The 22,222-nt window shown below is 35.4% G+C and overlaps 3 protein-coding genes and 1 long non-coding RNA gene across 6 annotated transcripts; 1 reads left to right on the top strand and 3 right to left on the bottom strand.

Moving 5' to 3' along the window:
* Positions 1–2,402: 2,402 nt before the first annotated feature.
* Positions 2,403–10,413, bottom strand: LOC145114569 (ENTH/VHS family protein). Of its 3 annotated transcripts, XM_079050613.1 has the most exons (12): positions 10,353–10,413; positions 10,225–10,272; positions 10,082–10,133; positions 8,882–8,961; positions 8,738–8,816; positions 8,489–8,572; positions 7,838–7,983; positions 7,190–7,441; positions 5,551–5,711; positions 4,103–4,260; positions 2,996–3,371; positions 2,403–2,844 (listed from the first exon to the last, which is right to left on the bottom strand). In XM_079050613.1, exons 2-12 carry the CDS (start codon positions 10,263–10,265, stop codon positions 2,597–2,599), a joined length of 1,677 nt encoding a protein of 558 aa, XP_078906739.1. In that variant the 5' UTR covers positions 10,266–10,272; positions 10,353–10,413; the 3' UTR covers positions 2,403–2,596. The 3 variants fall into 3 exon arrangements, with proteins under 3 accessions (XP_078906739.1, XP_078906738.1, XP_078906740.1); XM_079050612.1 differs by having other exon boundaries at positions 10,225–10,404; XM_079050614.1 differs by having other exon boundaries at positions 2,403–2,841; positions 10,225–10,404.
* A 4,592-nt stretch (positions 10,414–15,005) lies between these two features.
* On the bottom strand, positions 15,006–15,383 carry LOC145111910 (uncharacterized). The gene has a single exon (XM_079048145.1). It carries the CDS (start codon positions 15,381–15,383, stop codon positions 15,006–15,008), a length of 378 nt encoding a protein of 125 aa, XP_078904271.1.
* Positions 15,384–16,567: 1,184 nt separating this feature from the next.
* On the bottom strand, positions 16,568–18,935 carry LOC145117465 (uncharacterized). Its single transcript, XR_013712677.1, has 3 exons — positions 18,071–18,935; positions 17,317–17,624; positions 16,568–17,229 (listed from the first exon to the last, which is right to left on the bottom strand). It is a non-coding gene; the product is annotated as an uncharacterized LOC145117465 (long non-coding RNA).
* Positions 18,936–20,579: 1,644 nt separating this feature from the next.
* LOC145111909 (uncharacterized) lies at positions 20,580–21,789 on the top strand. The gene is made up of 2 exons (XM_079048144.1): positions 20,580–21,551; positions 21,739–21,789. Exons 1-2 carry the CDS (start codon positions 20,580–20,582, stop codon positions 21,787–21,789), a joined length of 1,023 nt encoding a protein of 340 aa, XP_078904270.1.
* The last annotated feature ends 433 nt before the right edge of the window (positions 21,790–22,222 follow it).

Genomic DNA, 22,222 nt, shown 5'->3' with positions numbered 1-22,222 from the left:
CCACCGTTTGAGATGTTGTATGGAAGGAGGTGCAGGACCCCGATTTGCTGGGGGGGGGGGGGAGGTCGGGCATCGGGTCATTGGGAGTACTGAGGTTGTACTCAAGACCACTGAGTTGATTCAACAGGTGCGCCCCAGATTCATTGGTCCTTTCAAGATATCCGACCGGGTGGGCACGGTTGCATATCGGTTGGGTTTGCCTGATGAGCTCAGCCAGATCCACAACACCTTCCATGTGTCTCAGCTTCGGAAGTGTGGGGCCGATGAGTCCGTAGTTGTTCCTCCGGATGACATTCAGGTTGATGATCGCTTGAGTTATGTGGAGAGACTGGTGGCGATCTTGGATCGAAAGACATAGGCTTTACGCAACAAGGAAGTGTCTCTGGTCAAGGTCTAGTGGCAGCATCGGAAAGGTTCTTAATGGACGTGGGAGTCTGAGGCGGAGATGCGAGAGCACTACCTGATTTATTCGCGGCAGCGGACTTCGAGGACGAAGTCTAGTTCAAGTGGGGGAGAGTTATAACATCTTGTTCTTCCAGGTATTCACCCTTTTCCCCCTTAGTATATGATTATTTCCAAAGTGGCCTTTATGGCATTTTTGTATTTTGGGGGCAGCATGGGTACGCTGGTCGTACATGCTGGTACGTTGGGCGTACCTGGTCTCGCGCAAGTACATTGAGCGTACACTAGTACGCAGGGCATACGTAGCTTGGACCAAATCCTAAAATTTAGGGTTTGTGCACTATTTAAACACCCTTATAGCCCCAAAACCCTTCCTCTTATCAACCTTCATCCCTCATATCGACCCCCTTGCAAACCCTAACCCATTTTGATCATTTTTAAGCTTTTGAGTGAGTTGTGGGTATTCTTGTTTGTGAAGGAAGATCATCAAAGAAGTGGTTTTGCTCTCAAGTCCTTGGATCCAGCATTTTCTCTTCATTGTGCACCATTTAGAGGTATAAAGTTCCAACCTTGATTCATGTTTCTCTAGATCTTGGTTAAGCTTAGATTTTTATCCCTTTTTGTCCCAAAACCTAGGTCTTTGTGAGTATGAGGTACTCCAAAGCCTTTAAGCTGTCCTTTCAGACATTTTAGTGTATTTTAAGTCATAAAAATGCAAGCTTAGATCTTGGTTTGTCCCCATGCAAGAGTTATGGTGTGGCAAATGATTGAATAAGTTAGGTTTTTAGTGTTGGGCTATAGCCATGCAAAGGCATAAAGATTGCAACTTTATGGCCTTAGAGGTTTTAATGAGCTTAGATCTGAAGTTTTGGACGTAAGGTCTTAAGGCATTATGACCTTAATGAGAGTTTTGACCTAGGCTGCGTACGCCGAGCGTAAAAGTATGTACGATGTGCGTACTACACCTCGACCCCGATTTCCCTCTTGCATCAGTCGTTGTACGCGGGGCGTACAAGGTGGTACGCAGGGCGTACAGCGCAGTTTCATCTTTTAGACGGCCTTGAACCATTAGGTGTTGGGCTTTCAGGTTAGGCCGAATGGGAAGGGCAAAATGACCTTTTTGCCCCTAATTAGGATATTGGGATTTTTGGACCATTTATTATGAGTTAAAAACCCGGATTATTGATTAGGGTTATTTTTGGGATTTAATTATTGTGAGGAGCCGTGTTAGCAGCAGCTCGAGTGTGTGGCTTGATTATCTTCTTTTAGAGGTGAGTCTCCTCACTAGATCCATGGGTGGAAGGCACCAACGTCGACCCATTACTTTGCTGTGTAGAATGTTAATTGTTTATGTGATAATTGCATTAAAGACTAAGATCTGCCCCTAACAATTGTATGAAAGACCAGGATCTGCCCCTGACACTTTTATGAAAGACCGGGATTTTGCCCTCGGCATTGCAAGGAAAGACCACGATTTGGCGCATGGCAGAAAGTGACTGTAAGACTATGATTCGGCCCATAACATTCATTATCTTGTGTGTGGTACGTGGTACTTTAGAGAACTCACTAAGTTTTGTACTTACAGTTTTGTTTATAGTTTTAAGTACTTCTGGTTCGAAATGGAAGGGTCTGGCGTGATGGCACAGCATCTTCCCCTCATGATTTCCACATTCTGAATAATTATACTATGATGTTATTAATCACAAACCAAAACCGCCTATCCTTTTTAACACAAAGATCCATTAAATCCTATTTGTTATAATTTGTCTTACAAAATAATATAGGTGAAGGCTCGAATAGTTTAGTTGTTAGTTGAGGGACCATGTATGGGATATTCTTTTTATAGACCGATAAACGAAGGGTTTGTCAAAGGATAGGAGCTCTCCCACACCTTTTCCATCTTCATTGATAATTGTCCTAATATACGCTTAGGGTAGATTAATACACATACGTAGAGAGAGAGAGAGAGAGAGAGAGAGAGAGAGAGAGAGAGAGAGAGATTATTTAGCAAAAGTGCAAGGTACCAAGATATAATGGACTCCTTGTAAACCAACCGAAACAAAGTCATAGTTCCTTTAGTACACACAATTTAACATATCCATCCACACATGTCCCAACGGAACCGAAGGATTTCACACTCATTTAATCAGATACATTTTAAAAGCAATTGCATAAAATTGAGGAAAAGGAATTTTTACTTTTGGAAAGAACCAAAATGATTTTGATTGGCAGTGCTGCTAAGACTAGAGAAGAAGTCATCTATATCGGTGGATGATGATGATGATGTAAAAGCAGGGGGGGATTTACCAAGCCCAGATCCCATACCCATGGCTTGACCCATGAATAAAGAATTTGGGAGCCCCTTTTCCTTCTCCTTCTCCTCGGGTCCCGCAGATAGACCACCCACGATGCCCACATCTGTCAGATCCACCTTCTTGGCTGCTGCACCAAATATATGAGAATGAATATAAGAAATCATTACCGTTATATATGTATGGCTACAAAGTTGCAATCAACTTTTGGTCCCATTGCTATTGCATTGGATTAGAACCCATGTTAATCATGGAACAAAAAAAAAAGATAAGATACTTACGTCCAGATATATTGAGATCAATTAGACCACGGCTCAAAGAATCAGCCCAAACTCCAGATTTGACTTGAAAGCCATCTTTCTTTGAGGAAAGAGGAGGAGGAGGAGGAGGAGGAGTTTTAAGATTTTGGTTGTTTAAGCTATCTGTCTCTGTATGAGAAGAAAAGGAACCAAAAAAGTCTGAATTATCAAAATCGGTCATTGGGACAGCAGCAAATGGGTCAACTATTTTGGTTGGTGTCGTTGTGTAGGATTCTGAAGGCTTATTAATCTCGGGTTGGGATTGGGGTTGCACTGCTGCTGCTGCTGCAAAAAAGTCCATGGCTGGAATAGCTGCACAACTTGCAGGTAGAGGAGAGGCAAAAAGATCAACTTTAGTCTGCAGCACAACAATGACATGCCAAAACTCTACTTTATTAATTACATCCAAACAAACAAACAAAGTGGCCTACTTTTACAGCTACCTAGTAAAGTTAAATGCAAGAAATTGCATTCTACTTTCACTCTTTTTTTTTTTTTACAACATGCTACTTCTAACTTTTTCTTCTTAAGGCAATGTATAGCGTTAATTTTTTCTATTACTTTGAAAAATCTACCAACATTTACATGTGAATATTGCTTTGTATGTATCTATCTAGATTCTAGATGACATACACGGACACGGACACGGACGGGTAGATGTTTCCAAGTCCAATACTGTAATAGAAAAAATCAAACTAGGATGTGTATGCTAATACAAAAACAAATCAATCTATTTCATACTTTTTGTTTAAAATCGAAACCAAACTGAAGAAACTCGGTTTCCAACCCCAAAAAACCAATATTCTTGGTTTTTGTTTCTCAGTTGTATAAAGCAATAAAAATAGCAATCAGTTACATGGATTTGTTTAAATCATATTTCATCAAGGACTTACTTGTAAATTTATATCTAACATAACGACTTGCTTTCAGTCTTTTTCTTTTTAGGAGAGTACATTATACAAAAAATATAGCACAGTGGAAATTGCATTCACTGGTATTTGGAAGGATAATAAGGAATTTTTTTCACTAGTAAATAGTAATAACGAATTGAAATGTTGTTAAGTTTGGTATGAGAATTAACAAGTTGACCTGAGATCCTGCTGATACAAAAGCGGCATCAGCAAACAAATCAACCTCTTCTGACTTGCTATTTCCATTACCATTAGAATTCTGTGTGGCATCTAAAAGGTCACCAATCAAACTTTGTCCAAATAAATCCACTTGTGGAGAGCTTGCAGCAACCGCCTCTGCCAAACACCCAAACTCTATCTATGTAAGCTCCACAAATCAAAGATATACTTACTAAACAAAAACCGCCTTCAATCCAACAAATAACATCCTACCTTCATTATGCTACTTGAAAAATTCTACCAAATCAATCCATGCAAATACAAACCAAATTTCACACCTATATATATATATATATATATATATATATATATATATATATATATATATATATATATATATATATATATAATGTCCTAATAAGAAAAAAAAAATTAAAGTACAATGGTGGAACAAAAAGAAATGAAAGTATTATGCCATCCATAATAAAACAGTACCCTCAAAAACATTAATGTAAGCACCGGAAAAGAAAAGGCACGAATAACTAAAGAAAGTAGAGTAAAGTATACTTTCATTAAAACAAAACAATGCTGTAATTAGGTGGATTTTTCAAAGTAGGATGCCTTTATAAGAAGAAACTGAAAGTACAAGATTGTAATAAAAAGAAATGGCAGTATGATGCTCTAATAAACAATTAAATGAAAGTAGGTTGCACACATGATCAAATGCAAGAAATAGCAATGTGCTTCCATTAACATGTTCATTATAGCAATCTACATACATTTCAGTATTATTCTACGTAGAAAAACCTACACAAGCATATCAATTTCATCCAATACAAAGTTATTTTCGCTGGCATAACTTTTTGTAAATATGATGTTCTGATATATACTTAGGTGGATTCTTCAAAGTACAATACTTTTTCATATAATATGGGATTGGGGATTATACCATTAAGAGGATGGTAAAAGTTGCACAAAAATACACCAATAAAAGTAGATAGAATCATAGAACAATATAACTAATAGAATTCAATTAACTGAGGAAAAAATCGAAGAAACTTTTGTTTTGTGGATAAGGGTTAAGTGAAAAAGTTGTTTGTCAATTTTAGACAACTAGAATAGAAGCAAGAGGAGGAAAACATGATACCAAAGGAACTCAACAGTTATCTCAATGTTTGAAAGAATTACATGCACAATGCTTTCAATTAATTTGTTTACTTCTGTTTCTCCATATTTACAGCATTGTATTTAGAAAAATCTACCCAATAATTATAGCAATATCATCTGAATACAAAGCAATCTTCACTGCACATCCTAATAAGCAAAGAAAAATGAAAGTACAATGCCTTAATAAGACAACACAGTAATACAAAGAAATGAAAGTAGAATTATATAATATATAACATGCAAATAAACGAAAGTATTGTTGCATTTAGCCCAAAAACTGACAAAAAGAGGAAGGCTTACTTGAATTTGATGTTCCTCGGGGGTCAAAATCATCAAAATCATCATCATTGTCATTAGAAGGTGCACTCAAGCTTTGCAACCTAATCGAAGAATTTTTATCAGCAGCACTCTTTACTGATGCTTTTGATGCACCACTAGCTGCTGAAGAGTCTTGAATTGTGCTGCCATCCAACTTTAAGCATTAGCAACAAGACTTAAATATAAGAAAAACGCAATGCAATCAAAGTTTACATCCAAATTATCTAGTAAATGCCACTATGAGTAAAATGATATATGAACCCAATGGTGTCTTCATAATTATGTCATCCATTATGCACTTGATTACATACAAACTGTAACAACCTTTTGCAGCCATCAGGTTTTATAAATAGATTAAAATCATATCAGAACTACCCGTTTAATTTGACTGACATTTTATTATCATCATATAAATAAAATGTGTTAAACTAACTCTACATGATGCTTCTATTTTTATTCTTCTTGAAAATACTTACTCTCCACTCACCAGGCACTAATACTAGAGTCTGTTCCATCAACTACACCTCTTCACCTACTGGGAAGATGATGAGGACATTATTTGTAAAATTAATAAAACTATCAGTTTCTTCACAACTCCATTCTTGTAAGAGTGTGTTTTGTTTGCTAAATGTTTTAGAAGATATTGGAATCTGTCAAAGGAATCAGAAGTTAAAGGCTTCAAAATCTGATTTTTTTTTTTTTTTTTTTTGAATTCTGTCATGTGTTTGGTTCACTGGAAATGGAATGGAATTTGCTGTTCATAAGCATTCATGATCGAGTAGAGGAAAGCAGATAGGCAAGAGAAAAAAGGTGTTTACTTGTGAAATTCTGGGGCTAAAAGGGTATTTTAAGTAATTTTTAACAAGGAGGAAATGTTTGATATTAGAATGGAATCTTGAAATCTATCTGTCGAAGGATTCTGTGAATTGCCACAGAACTCATTTGCAATCAAACTTAGGGTTGGACAACTTCCAGAAGAGTATTTCCTTCATTATGTCATGTCATGTCACCACCTCCTACAAGGAAAAACTAAGTTGCAATCTTCAGGCAGCAGCATTGCATCCTTTTGGTTGGTATCTGATATTTAATAACCTTACGCGGTATGGCTTGTTTCTTTTATACTTAATGGACTTATTCTGGTGAACTATATATATAATATATGAGTGTTTCTTTTTAACTTAATGGAGAGAGAACGACGGAACTCATTAAGTTTTAATTTTCCTTCCATCTTCTCAAGTGTGCTGTCATTTTCGCAAACATTTTTCTAAATGCCAATAATCCAGACAACACTTAATGGAAAAAAAAAAAAAAAGAGCCTAAGACATCACACACGACCATGATCCCAGGTGAATTAAAGTTTAAATAAAACGAATGCTTCTTAACCAAACAATTTATGCATAAGAAAGCTCTGGAAAATACATAAATTTTAATGCATATATTATTTATGCAGGCAGCAACATTTCACCTTTTTTTTTTCAATTTATGTAACAAAGTGGTTTCTTAGACGAAATACGCATTTTAGGAATAAAATATGCAACATTGTAACCGGGAACTGGTTGTGGCACCGGTTACATTCTTAAGCAAATACGTATATTTTTTTAAACAAGAATAAAGATGATACCTTCCATGTCGAGACGAGCCTTTCTTAGAGTTAGAGTTAGAGGCACTCCCCGGGGTACGTGGTTTATATTTACCTGGTTCAAACCTATCTTCCCCTGATTTCTCTCTCTCCTTAAAACTATCTTTGAATGTTTCACCATCTTTTGAACTACCAAAACCCCCATATCTATCGCTTTTCTGAAAGTTACTGCTGCTAAAGGAGGCTGCTGACCCTGACTTAAATGTTATTCCCGTTGATGATAATCCAACGTACCTAATAACCATAAGTCCATAATATCACATCATTAAATTTCATACTTGTTCTAACCCTCAAAAACCAACTTTTGATGTTGTGGAATTTTGTATTCTCTTGTTCCATTGATATGAAACTCTGTATTTGGTGTTGATTTGGACATATGACATACTACTAGCTTTATTCAAACAATAACAGTCACCAAGTTTCAGTTTTGTTCCAATGTTAGAAATTGTTGAACAAAACTGAAAGTCAGATCCCATTTAATCAAATTGATCACGTCATATGGCCAGATCAGAGCCACGTCAACAAAATACAAAATGCCATAACAATAGAACAAAATTGAAAGTTGATAGAACAAATGTGAAACATATTTAGTGACATTGTCCAGAAATAAGAATGGGGAGTGTCACTTACTTATCACGGGTTGCAGCAGCTTTGTTTCTAGCTGCTTGTATCTTATCTTTATCATTCAACAGTGCCACTATGGTTTCAACCTTTTTCCTCACATTAATTCCACTGTCCTTCCCGTTTGGCTCAACATATTCGAAACATGAGAGCGACTTTGTGATTTCAAAGATTCAAACAACGATAATAGAATACGTTAATCACTAACAACAACCTTCCATTTTGTTAAATCCCATTCCTTAGCCCAGTCAATCATGGAATGGAATGAATAATTGCAACATAACCCACTTTTATTTATCATATGTAACTTTTGATGAGATAGAATTTTTTTTTAGAAATAAAAAAAAAATAAGTAAGAAATATTGGCTTTATTAGCACTTATTTGGGTTTTATGAGCTTTTAATATGTCCAATTATGATAAGTTTTGTAAAAAAAAGTTCATTAACTATAAACAAAATAAACCTGTAAAGAAGAATTAAGTTTACATATAATATAAAAAATTCTAGAAAACTCATTTCATTCCTTGAGGGCATTCAAACATGATCATGGAATGTAATGAGTCATTCCATTCCTCCTTTGTTTTCATCCTACGAAACCAAACCAAAGAGACCCCAAAAGAACTGACAAAAGAAAGATTCTAGAGCTGAAAAAAAGACTTACAGAGATCTGGAAAGTATGTTCTATGATATCATCAACTGCCCGCTCAGACCCATTTGCCACCAAATACTCTATCACAGCTAATGCCTGGAACAAAATGTCTCAGAACAAGACATACTAAATATATACATATATAAGATGTAATGTTTTGATTTGAATTTGAGACACTGGAAACAACAAGAGATTTAAAATAAATTACCTGACAAACAGCAACAAATGTGAAAAAAAAATGGTATTGGTATTTGGTAGTACCTTGTATACATGACGCCAATTGCGGTCAGTTTCAGTTAATCTAGCCCACAGAACATTCATAACCATCTGACATTCAGAGCTGCAACACATAGCGAGTCAGCCAACAATCATCTAACTCAGATGATACTAAATTTCACTACTTACAACTTTTTAGTTGCCTGTGCAATCTCTGCCAATGCAGTACCATGTGGACCCCAAGGTTCATCATCCGTTGCATCTAATACCTGTGCCAAAATCAACAACCACAATTACCAATTCAACAGATCCATCACAGCTATCAGCTATCACCTATCTATCATTCTCAACTGATCTTGGTTAGGAAAGCCTTCAAAGTGGACAAATACAAATTGATTCACATCACCTGTTTCAGCCAACCATTTGAAACAAATCTATCATATCAATGGACGGACCCACTATAATTCTACTTCGGGTCAGATTACAGCTTAGACATCAGAGCCCAAAACTCTTTTGGTTACTAATAACCTTTGGAACATGAACTCAAATCCAGAAAAAAAAAAAACAACAACAACACAAACATATTTTAAAATAACTTGGTCCAACATACTTTTAGATGCATACCATGATGCCATAGAAAGAAATTTAGGCAAGGTCATGATCAAATGCATTATGTCAGGGCAAATCGTGCTACTCTGATCACAAAGCATGCTCTTTTGACATTATTAAATTACAACTTGATACTACCACAACAACATCTAATTATCGGAAGAATGACTATACAGACCATGAAAGATAACTATATGCATAGCAATAACCTAAAATAATTAGTTAATCTACATAAATTCATCCAAAATTTGCACCATTATCATTAATTTTATATAACATATGTAACATCAAAGAGTGTGTTTGAACTTGAGCATACTATTCACTGTTTGAAACTTGAGATGCATTTTCACTTCGGAAACTTTGATATGTGGGATCCTCAAGCTCAAAATTCACCAAACTAAGACGATAAAATACTTCCATTCTAAAAAAGAGCCATACTTCAATTGCTATGATACCTTTCAAACGCAAAAGTGATATGCGTTTCGTTGCACTAATACCAACATTATTCCATTTGTAGTATGTGCTATAAAGTTTAATCCAGTCACAAATCTTTTTTCTCAAAATGTTCAAATTCAAATCAATTTCAAAGTTAAAAGTTACTTTTGTTATTGTTAATTACCCGATTTACCATTTTCAGTACCACAGTGAACCCATGTCAACCCTAAATCCTGGAATCTGAGTGATCGATTGCCCAAATGCTCAAACAACACATTCGTACATTCCTTTCTGAGCTACGATCACAAAATTAAAGCAAAAAAATAAGGTTGTTGTTGTTATTACCTTCTGTTCTATCTCAGGAACCTTCAATACTTTCAAATTCACCTCTCTCTTTCTGCAATTGGGGAGAATCAAATGAACGTTGATTAGATATCGAAGAACGTATACATCTAATTTCGTAAAAAAAAAATGGAAACAGCTCTTACATCTCACGGACAGTTTGATCGATAACTTTCATGAAATCCATCTTTGATCTGTAAGAGAACCGATGAATGACGAATTGGGATTTTTTTTAAACGAACGAGAATGGATCTACGATGAAACGTTTAGGTACCTTTCGCTCGATATCAGGGGAGACCGAATCGATATAGATCTATATAAGGAATTTTGTAGTTATAAACCTTTTGAAAAGAAATAAAACATAAATAATAGGTTAATGTCACTTAAAATGTCACTTTTTTTTAAGAGGCATAAAGTCCAATATTGTGGGTTAAAAAGGTCATTCATAGGAAATGCGAAGGGGCAAGTGAGTTTCCTTTCTTAGGTCTTGTTTGTTTACCTTTTAATTTCAAAATTAAAAGGCAATGTCTTCAAATTTCAGATTCAGACCGTTTGTTTGCGTATTATTATTATTATTTTTTTTGAAAGGGAACTTCCCTAACGAGGGTTTTCTGGGCCAGCTTTCGCGCACCGACTAATCCCCCGCTGCAAACATGAGGCTTTGCCTCATGCCCTAGAGTCACTGCAGGTGAACCTCCATGGTCACAAGGACTGAGTGGTGCCAGGATTTGAACATGGGTCAATAGGTTATCCACCATATCTTCCACATATCTTAAAATTAAAAACGCCTCTTATTTTTTCAGATAATAAACAAAGTCTGAAAAAAAAAAAGACGCGCGTTCTATTTCTCCTGTTTGCCCTAAACATATCGACCCCCTCTCTTCTTTTCTTCCCTTGCGTCTGCTTGCTTCGCGTCTTTTCTCCTCAGTTTCCGACGACGCCAGGACGCCGCTCACCCTAATTGACGACGACGCTGCACCCAGCAACGTCGCCTTCCTCCGTCGCCGCAAGGTCTTCCATCTCCGTCTCGTTCTTCCGCCGACAGCAGCAGCCAACCGCAGCAGGTATTCTTCTGTTTCTTCCTTCTTTCCCCTCAAATTCATTGTTTCTTCTTCTGTTTCTTCCTTCTTTCCCCTCAAACTTGAACATAAAAAATTGAAATTGTTATGCTATCAGTTTTTGATTTGTTCAATCAAAATCAATATTTGATGTTATGCTCGATTTTGATGTTATATGCTCGATTATGATGTTATATGCTCGATTTTAATGTTATATGATCGAATTTGAATGAGTTCAATGGATATGATGAAATGTTGATGTTGAATTTTTGATGTTATGTTTGATTTTTCATACTCAAATTTTTATGTTTAATGTTTTTATGTTTGAGTATTATGCTGAAATGTTGTTGTTGACATAATATATGTGTTTGATGTTATAGTGAAATCATATATGTTCTTGCTGTTATCATGAAATATCCATTAGTTTTGCTGAATTGTGCATTTGTTTTGTTGAAGTAGTTGTTGAAAATGTGCATTTATATTGCTTAAATTGTTGTTGAAAATGTGTATTTGCAATGCTTAACTTGTTGCTAAAACATGCATTTTTTTGTTGAATTGATCAAAGAAATGGGATAAAAGAAGGATAGGATTAGTTGGAAGGTTGATGGTGTAGAGAAAACGTTTCTAGAAGCTTGTTTACGTGAAGTTACGATTAATGTACGAGAAGGGAGTAGTTTGAAAGCACTATCTTGGAGGAATGTAGCTGAAACATTAAAAATTGAACATAACTTTATTGCCGACCAAAAACAAATGAAGAACCGTTATGACTACCTAAAGTCAAAGTTTTGTGTTTTTTAAAGTTAAAAAACAAAATCGGCAATGTGTACAATTCAATAACCAACACCTTCAATCTTTCCAAAGAAGAATGGGAAATAGAATCGAAAGTATTTTGTTTAGTTATAAAAAATATATTATCATGTTTAAATAATAAAATATTTTTTCCAAACAGTCAAACAAACATGTGGATTCTTTGAGACGCACGCCACTACCGTACCCCGACCTTTGCACACAGTTGTTTGAAGGCGCGACTGCGACATGCATTCATAGTTGGGGGCCAACTTTTACCCTTCCCCGTCCTACTTAAGATTCAAGCCACTATAGTTTGCATGATTTTGACGATGTCAATTGCACTCAACAAGAAACTGTAGGTCTCAGTGACGAGTCAAAATAAAAGTAAGAACAAATTATTGAAATCGTCCCTATGGTTTAGTTAAAATTGCACGTTTGGTCCTAACTTTTATTTTGCACTCGGACCGTCCTTACTGTTTGATTTTGTTACGTCGTTGGTCCCTAATAAACATAAAAAGACTATAATGCCCTTTATATTTTATTTTTTTATTTTATTTTTTTTAATTATTAAATAAAATAATGTATTAATATAATAATGTATTAATATAATAGGTGCCAACCATCAGCTCCTACCACCGGTAACCACCACCTGACTCCCGACCACCACCTTCCCACCACTCACTCATCAACTCCTGTAACCACCGTTTCCCTTTCCCGACTCCCATCGCTACAACCAGGCAATCACCACCGCCACTACCCAACTACTCTTGCACCACCACAATCCAATTATTCCGGAAACACCACCACCCACATATTCAGGTCGTGTATATCATGGACTTGATCAGTTACCTCCTGCAACTACAATCGATCACCACCTGGACCAAATCAAAATCAAATCTCAGAACTCAAAACTAGACCAAGATCAAGTCCCGAATCCGAAATCATAACCGTAACCTGAAATCATAACCTAAACTAAAATCAAAACCAAATCCGAAAATTAAAACCTAAAACGTAAAACGTAACCTGCAATCGTTGATGAAATCCCATAAATCAAATCCAAAAATGAATGGGGCTAGATTCTGGTGTATTTGAAATTGATAATGTCACTGAATTAAACACAATGGGATTAAACCTAAAATGCAAAACCGCACCTGATATCTCATAAATCAAATACCATTTTTCTAAATAATGAAATCAATAGGGTTAGATGGGAACGTACAAAAAACGGAGAAGAACAATGGAGCTGCAGGTTTCCGGTGGCTTGACAGTTGTAGGTTTCTGATGGCTTTACAGTTGCAGGTTTCCGATGGCTTTACAGTTGCAGGTTTCCGGAGGCGTTAGGGTTGCAAACTTCCGGTCATGGTGTTCACATGCTGGCTGATGGTGGTAGCGACTTTCGAATTGTAGGTTTTAGAAGGAGGTGGCTCCGATCGATGAATTTAGTGTTGAGTCCAGAGGGAGAGAAGTATGGCTTGAAGCCTTGAACTACGATCGATGGCTTTCGTTGTAGAAGGAAAGGGGTGGATTGGGTGTTTGGGGTGGGGGTAGTGGGGATGTGTGGGGCCCATTTTTTAATAATATTTAAAATAATTTTATGAATAATCTTTAGTAATTTTTTAAATATAAACAAAATCAGTAAGGGTATAATAGTCTTTTTATGTCTATTAGGGATGAAAGTCGCAACAAAAAGAAACTATAGGGATGGTCCGAGTGCAAAATAAAAGTTAGGGACCAAACATGCAATTTTAACTAAACCACAGGGACGATTTCAGTAATTTGTTCTAAAAGTAAAGATAAGGGTAAAGATAAGGGCAAAAATGCATCGAATTCAAGATTGCTTGAAATCGGGGAAGATATTGCAACAGTTGCTAAGATATTTGTGGAAAAGCATGCTTCTTCAAATTTGGGTGCGTGTATGGAAAAGTTGGAGAAGTTAGGATGGGGAATATTTGATCCAAGATACACTACTGTTGTTGCTCTTTTTGGTGAAGGTGCGGATAAGAGGCACGTGTGGTTAACCATTGATCCAGCTATTTGTGAGAATTGGGTCAAGACTGTTGGAGCACATTATAGAATGTTTCGCTAAGTAGATGTTTTGAAGGATTTTATGGTTTTTTTTTATAAGTAGATGTTTTGAAGGATTTTATGGTTTTTTTTTGGATAAGTAGATGTTTTGAATGACTTTATGTTTTGAATGATTTGATGGGTTTTTTTGGATAACTAGATGTTTTGACTTGATGTTTCGTATTACTTGATCTTTGGTTTGAACTAGATTTTTATATGATATGAATGACTTGATGTTTTGGATAAATTTTTATGTTATATGTTGTTAATATAATTGTTATGTATTTTCAAAATAACAGATTGCATATGGATTCGGATGAAGAAATTACATTTTTCATTTTACTATGTTGCTATTGGTTGAATCTAGCATCCAATAGAATTGGAAGGGCAATTGATAACGATTCGGAAATGAGCGGTCATCAACATACACAAGAATTGTTACATGGAACTTCTACACAATGTCATGAGTTGATGCTTCTTTCACGTGAAGCGTATGTACTTTTATGCAATCATTTTAGACGAAACAATTGGTTGCAAAGTAGTAGGCATATAAGTGTTGAAGAAAAGATGGCTATGTTCTTGACAACTATAGCACATAATAAACGGTTCAGGATTATCAAACGAAGGTTTCAACACTCCACAAAAACTGTACATAGTTGGCATCTTAGGTGCTGATTGTTTTTTTAAGCAAAAATTCATAAAGTTTGCAGACCGTCTCTGCAACCCTCTGCAGCAGAAGAGGTGGACCAAACGGTTGCAGATTGTAATAAGAAGCGTTTTTGTTTTTTGTATTATCTGCAGGTTGCTACAGATATTAAAAAATTAAAATAAACTGATTTAATAAACCGAAAATAGTTTTTAAATATAGAAAATTTAATAATTTTAGTCTTAAAACATTGAAATAAAATTCATACAATCAAATTAGTCTTACAATAACATTTTGCAATAAAGTTCATACAGCCAAGCTTTAATAATTCTCATTCCATATTTTGCATCAATTGTTCGGCAATTTCATCTCATAACTGAGTCATATATTCACGGTCCGCTGCAGTACCATGTGTTGGATCCTCATATTCATCATCATTAACGACTCCATTGTTATTCCGAACCGAGACATTTGGTTCATCATATCGTGCAAAATACTCATCACGTAGTCCCTCTCTTCTTATAAAATTATGAAGCGCAAAACATGCAAGGGTAATGTTTCGTTGTGTAACCAACGAGAATGGTGTCATCCTCTTCAATATAGGAAATCGTGCTTTCAAGACACCAAAAGCACGCTCAATGATGTTCCAAAGTTTTGCGTATGCATGGTTAAATTTTTCTTTATTCGTTAATGCACGTCTTCGACGGAAATCTCCAAGCCAATACCTCACATTACGGTACGGTGCCATAAAACCTCGAATGTTTGCATAGGCGGCATCACAAAGATAATATTTATATGTAAAAAGGAAAATAAATAAATAAATAAATAAAAATAATTCATTTTTCAAACTAAGATAAAACTATTTAAATAACCATAAACTTAGCTGATGGTGTAAATGGGAATGACACATGTGGATTTGCTAATGCTTCTGATAATATTCTAGAATCATGTGCTATCCCTTCCCAACCGGCCACAACAAACGTAAACATCATGTTGAAGTCACATATTGCCAATACGTTTTGGTAACAATCGTCTTTTCCCCTACTTCTATATAAATCTCGTTTTTTTGTAGGGACAACATGTATCAAAGTGTCATCAAGTGCAGCAACTGCTCATTTGAACACCCGTCGTAGCCTCCTATTATGTCCCGAAATTTTTGGATTCGGATTAAAAGAAGTTGGTACTATAATATAATGCCATGTGAGAAAAGAAACATTTTGTCCAACACTTCATGAAAAAACTTATGAATTGTTTGCTTTGAGTGTTGAAATCTTCGCTTGATAATCACGTAACGTTGGTTATGACCGATCATCATAAAAAACATAGACATCTTTTCCTCAACCGATACATGTTTGATATCCTTTAAGGCGTCTCTAAAATGAGCACATAGTCGGACAAATGATTCACGAGACATGCGTAGTACTTCAACACATTGTAGAGGATTATGGTGAAGTAACTCTAACGCAAACTCATGTCCCGTGATTTCCGAATCGTTGTCCCACACTCATTTGACACCCCTCTTCCAAAAGTAGCGGGCGTACAAGTACATTAGAATTATGAGAAGTATCTTTTTGTCGTGATCCATTAGGAACCGATTAATCAACACAAGTACCAAATAATATAAAATAAAACTCAAGTACCAAATAACATAACATATGATTTAAGTACCAAATAACAAAACATAAAACTCAAGTACCAAATAACATAACATAATAACATAACATAAGATTCAAGTACCAAATAACATAACATAAAACTCAAGTACCAAATAACATAACATAAAACTCAAGTACCAAATAACATAAAATTCAAGTACCAAATACTACAAAATAACATTCAAGTAGCAAATAACCAAAAAACATAACCACATAGTTCCAACACATGCAATTAAAACCTAAACAACTCAAATATGTAAACTTAACGAACAATCTTTTCATCATTTTAAACTCCTAAACTTGTAGCTGTCATCTCGATCCATCCTCTTAATATTTGTGGATCATTGGGCAAATTTACCCATGTCTCTCTTATATTCATGGTCCCTCCAAAAATGTGATACGCAACAAATCGTAGAGGGTCTACTGGGCCTAACTCGAGCAACTCTAGCTTCTCTAAACATTGGGGAATTGTTGGCCCTTAAGTCAAATGTCGTAGAGCTTTTTGCATCTCCAGTGCTAAATCATCAGCAGTAATATAAGCTTTAGGTGAGGCACAAGAAGGTGGATCAGGTGAGGCACTAGGAGCTCGATGTCTAGGAGTTAAGGGTTTAGCCTTTTTTTGGGGTTACCAAAAGGTGAAGCAGTAGAATGTGAATCAACAGAAGGTGAATCAGCAGAAGGTGAAGCAGCAGAAGGTGGTGGCTGAGTAAAAGGCTCACTAGTATGATTGGAAAAGTAATCATCCTCATCTATGTTAATAGAAGGGGCATCCATAATTTGTAGTGGTGCAAAATGGAAAGAAGATTATCCATGTCCCGATGGTGTTTGGGATGTGGCATAGCTGAGATTACCAGAGGCACTGTTTCCATCAAAGAGTTCTGCACAAAGCTTTGGAAACAATAATGGGACGGTTTTAAAAGAAGCAGCTTTCGGATGTCCCTAAACCCAATCAATGTAACAAAAGTAATATAAGAATAAATGGCAACTATATAAACAAAATACATATAAATATGTGTATACATATACCTTTTTAAAGTCCTCCCACTCCTCATTTGTTAAGTTAAAAGTGTTTGTTTGTGGATCGTAAAGGTTGCCATTTTTGTTTTGCAAGTATAATCATCCTATGTATTTGGCTTTAAGGTTGTCATAGGCGTTTTTCAATTGTCTTTGAGTCAAATCCACACCATACTTTTCCTTAATGGCTGTTCCTAACTTGTTCCATGAATTTTTGTGCAAACTCAAACATTTTCTACCCACAGTTTGTACTTCTTCAATACAAGTGTGCAAGAAGAATTGTATTTGCTCATTGGTCCATGTATGTTTATCTCTCATTGCTAATAACAAAAAATATGGAATACATACTTTAGAAACAAAGAATAATGATATTTCAACATATTAATTACTTAAATTGATGACATTTCAACAACAATGCATCATGAAAAAAAACCATATAAGCAAAGATTATACAATAAAATCAGCAAATAAGCATAAACTTGCATATAAGTTTATGATTTCAGCAAAGATTTTAGCAAACATTGATAACAAATTAGCACAAATTATTTTCAACAAAACATAAATAACATACTTAGAGCAGAAAATCGGTTATAAGAACAATTATATCAGAAATCAACATTAATATGCATAACTTTCTGATTTCAACAAAGATTTTATCAATGATTCTTAACAGCTCAGCAAAAATTGATTTCAACATGTATAAATAACATCTCAAAAGCATAAAATCGGTTCTCAAATCAGAAACTAAAAAAAAAAAAAACCTTACATGTTGAAGACGATGGCAATGGCGAAGCAAAAGACACAAGCGGTTCAACTGGGTAGGCGTTTGGCGACGAGCGGCTGGCGGACTGGTCGTTTTTATTCCTAGCGTACAGCCTCTGATTTGACGATTTGACGAGAAGAGGGGAGAACGAAAGGAACGAATGCGGCGATGGGATCCTTTTGTCCACTTTTTTTTAGATTAGGTTAGAAGAGATGAGAAGGGTCAAGCCCAATGTTGTGTGGGGCAGAGGACGGGAAGAGGTTTTTGAGCCCAAAGTCGTTTAAAAAACAAACTGTTGCGAAATTAAAAGTGTTGCGCGTGTGTTGCGCCGCGCAGCAATAAGTGGTAAGAAGAGGTTTTTTTAAAAAAAAAACACCACCTTAGTCAGCAGAGATCTCCCTTATTAGCTAGGTTAATATGTCATAGATTTCTTCGTATAATAATCATCTTCTTTTTTTATCTCCATCTCCATTTCCTCTCTCAATATCCCCATCTCTTCCTCTTTCATTTTACTTTTAGTCAAAATTTTATGAAATTCAATCAACAAATTCTTGAATTTGATTTTTCCAATTTCTTTCATCTCCAACACATCCCTTAAAGTGAACAAATTCAACCATAAAATCCAACCCGCTACCTTTTCGATTTCATATTTGTGAGAGATGAAGAATATGAACAAATTTAAATGCAAGAAACAAAATCAAACAAGTCGTTAGCGGAAGCAGCATCGACGATGACAGTGCGGCGACAATCCCTTTGATTTCGAAAACCTCATACAAAACCACCCATTGGGTTTGTATGGATGAGACAAAAATCCTTACGTTTACATTTGGTACACATTCCCATCCTTTATAACAGATCTTAGATATAGAGATCCTAACAAAAGAATCAGAAACCACATTATACCAAATAAACTGTAATTATTAAAGCAAAAAATTAAAAAATTAGGATTCGTGTTTGTGATAAAACGGATATCAGAATTTTCATAAAGAAGATACCGTTATCCTTCCGGGATTGAAACATGCATCACAAAATATTAATGGTTCTGATTTTATATATAACTACATAATTCTAAGTTCAGTCTCCTAAACCACACCTTGGATTATAGGATTTCAATTTTGACCAATAGCTACTGTAACATTCCGATAAAGAGGTATTTTCAATTTTAACCTTAAGTTTGAAGACTAATTGCATTTTAGCCCTTGTGTATGAAAAATGTTGCAAAATGGCCCATAGTGGCATTTTTGTAATTTTGGGCCCGATCTCACGTACAACGGGTGTACATAGCGTGCGTTGGGCGTACGTTCCTGAACCACAAACCCTAATTTTTAGGGTTTAGACCATAGTTGTTAAACTTGTACATGTCACGAGTTGACTCGTACGAGTCACGAGTTGACTTGTACGAGTCGAGCCATTTGATACCTAAAACGGTTCAACTCGTAAGGTGACTCGTTTTTTGTCTGACTCGTAAAAAATTTCTGGTTCAAGTACCGACTCGGACCGAGTCGAGTTGGCTCGTAAATCGGACGAGTCATGAAACCTGTGGCTTACTTTCGTTTATCCAATGGTTAAAGTTATTATATGGTGGTTAAAACTATTATCCAGTTGTATGATGGGTTTTATGGAGATAAAAGTCAAAGTGTAAAAAGGTATTGTCCTTTTTTTCTTAAACTGAACTTCATGTCTGCTTCATCTTTTCTTAAACTGAACTTCTTGTCTCTTCTTTCTTTTTTCCTAGACTTCTTCATTTCTTAAGACTTCTTTAGTTCTTCTTCTTTACTTGCGATTCTTCTTCTTGACTTTTCTTACGATTCTTTTTCTTAACTTTTCCTGCGATTCTCCTTCACTCCTTCAGCACTTAACAGGTAAGGTTTCTTTTCTCTTTTTCTCTTTTTTTGTATAAGATTATGATATTGAATGTGAATAAATTTGTTGAATCGATTTTTTTATCTCAAAGATTCGAATTTTCTGGGACAAAAAAAGTCCCCATGGGTATTTTCGGAATATATTTTTTTAAACATATGTGAGTTAGTTCAGGAAGCTAACTCTTTCCCAGAAACTTTTTCTTGACCTGTTCTCGTTTGCTGTCTTCCCTATTGTTATCTATGTTCTTTATCTGTTCAAATATTACATGTGTTCTCGTTTTCTTTCTTCAATGTTATCTCTGTTTAAATATTACCTGTGTGCAATTTTTATTTTTGATCAGATTATGTTTAGTAATGTGATTATCTTTGATCAGGTTCTTTGGTTTGTAGAGTTTAATTATGCCAAAAGGAAAAGGCAAAACCAAATATCACTTGGGGACATTGTACTAAAGTAGACCCAAAAAATAGAGTTAGATTGCAATGCAATTATTGCAATAAAATTTTTTCTGGAGGAGTATTTAGAATGAAGAATCATCTTGCTAGAACAAAAATAGATGCTTCTGTTTGCACGGTGGTTGATGAAGCTACAAAAGAAATTTTCAAAAAATTATTGAGGGATTTTGAGGAAAACAAGTCTAAGGCAATGGATGATGAATGTTTTTAAAGTTGAGAGTGACGGGAACGGGACTGTGAAATCGGTTTTCAATAAAGGAAAACAAAAAACAATGAATCAAGCATTGGAGGATAGAGAGCCCGTAACTCGAGCTTTATGTCGACTTATATACGGTGAAGCGTTGCCATTTAACTTGGTGAAGTCTCCATTGTGGAAAGAAGCTTTGAGACTCGTAGGGGAGTATGGGAAAGGATTGAAACTTCCTTCATATCATGAGGCGAGAGTAACATACCTAAAGAAAGAGGTAGAATGTGTTGAAAAAGGGTTGAATAAGTACAAGGAAGAGTGGAAGAAAACGAGGTGCACTCTTATGTCCGACGGTTGGACGGATGGAAAACAAAGGTCTATCACAAATTTTCTTGTGAATAGTCCAAGTGGCACGGTATTTGTGAAATCAGTTGACACATCTTCATTTGCTAAAGATGCAAATAAGTTATTTGAAATTCTTAATTCAATTGTTAAAGAAATTAGGGAGGAGAATGTGGTCCAAGTCGTCACTGATAGTACTTCGGCTTATGTGTTAGCCGGTTCAAAGTTGGAGCAAGAGAGACCTCGTTTATATTGGTCACCGTGTTCCGCCCATTTGATTGACTTGATGTTGCAAGAAATAGGAGGTGGAAAAACATTCAAAGACACCTTAGATAAAGCACGAAAATTAACCGTTTATATTTATAGACATTGTGTTTTGTTATCCATGTTTAGAAGGTTCACCGGTGGTCAAGAATTAACACGAGTCGGAGTAACACGATTTGCTACTTCTTTTCTTACATTGAAAAGATTTCAAGAGTTAAAACATCGCATGCGACAATTGTTTGCTTCTAATGAATTGGCCGAATCCACCTTTACTTCTAAAGATGAAGGGAAATTAGCTGAAAGAATTACTTTGGTTGATGTCAACTTTTGGAAGGCTATAAAATATTATTTGAGTTGTGTGGTTCCTATTTATAAGGTATTGAGACTTATGGATGGTGATGTGAAACCGACAATGGGATATATATATATATATATATATATATATATATATATATATATATATATATATATGAAGCTATGGATCGATCAAAAGAACAAATAAAAGTGAACTTCCATGGTGTTGAGTCAAGATATAAACCTATTTGGGACAAGATTGATCTTAGGTGGAATATGCAACTTCACAGGCCACTTCATTCAGTGGGATATTTTCTTAATCCTAGGTATATATTTTTATTATTTCACTAACATTTATTATATATGACTAAACACATACTTTCTTTTATTTTATAAACCAATCTTCATTTCGGGGAGAACTTTAATGTCAATAAAGAAGTCAAATGCGGATTGTATGATGTCATTGAAAGGATGTATAATAGGCCAACAATGGTGACAATTCATGAACAACTTGTAAAGTTCAATGAGAGCATGAGGATGTTTGGGATATTCGCAGCCGTGTTAATGAAGAAGAAAATGCAACCTGGTAACTTTTAGGAAAAATATAACCTAGTAAAATATATAATAATTACATTATTATTTATTACTCATTTGTTCTATTAAATTGTAGCTAAATGGTGGTCAAGTTATGGAGATGAGTGCCCGAAAGATGAAGATGATGATGACCACTTTATCCCTGAAGTTTAGTTTTAT

The sequence above is a fragment of the Lactuca virosa genome, chromosome 5 (assembly GCF_052849685.1).
Source record: "Lactuca virosa cultivar CGN04683 chromosome 5, Lactuca_virosa_CGN04683_v6, whole genome shotgun sequence".
NCBI lineage: Eukaryota > Viridiplantae > Streptophyta > Magnoliopsida > Asterales > Asteraceae > Lactuca > Lactuca virosa.
This window is presented reverse-complemented; position numbering and strand designations above follow the sequence as displayed.

What these genes read in the sequence shown, in the direction of transcription:
- LOC145114569 (XM_079050613.1), bottom strand. Translation starts at nt 10,265, where the DNA reads ATGGATTTCATGAAAGTTATCGATCAAACTGTCCGTGAGAT. An exon ending in TTCCTGAGATAGAACAGAAG is followed by an intron (nt 8,962 to 10,081) that starts GTAATAACAACA and finishes ATTTTGGCACAG; the next exon opens with GTATTAGATGCAACGGATGA. An exon ending in GGCTCGTCTCGACATGGAAG is followed by an intron (nt 5,712 to 7,189) that starts GTATCATCTTTA and finishes GTTGGATGGCAG; the next exon opens with CACAATTCAAGACTCTTCAG.
- LOC145111910 (XM_079048145.1), bottom strand. Translation starts at nt 15,383, where the DNA reads ATGGCACCGTACCGTAATGTGAGGTATTGGCTTGGAGATTTCCGTCGA.
- LOC145111909 (XM_079048144.1), top strand. Translation starts at nt 20,580, where the DNA reads ATGAATGTTTTTAAAGTTGAGAGTGACGGGAACGGGACTGTGAAATCG. An exon ending in GTGTGGTTCCTATTTATAAG is followed by an intron (nt 21,552 to 21,738) that starts GTATTGAGACTT and finishes GATTGATCTTAG; the next exon opens with GTGGAATATGCAACTTCACA.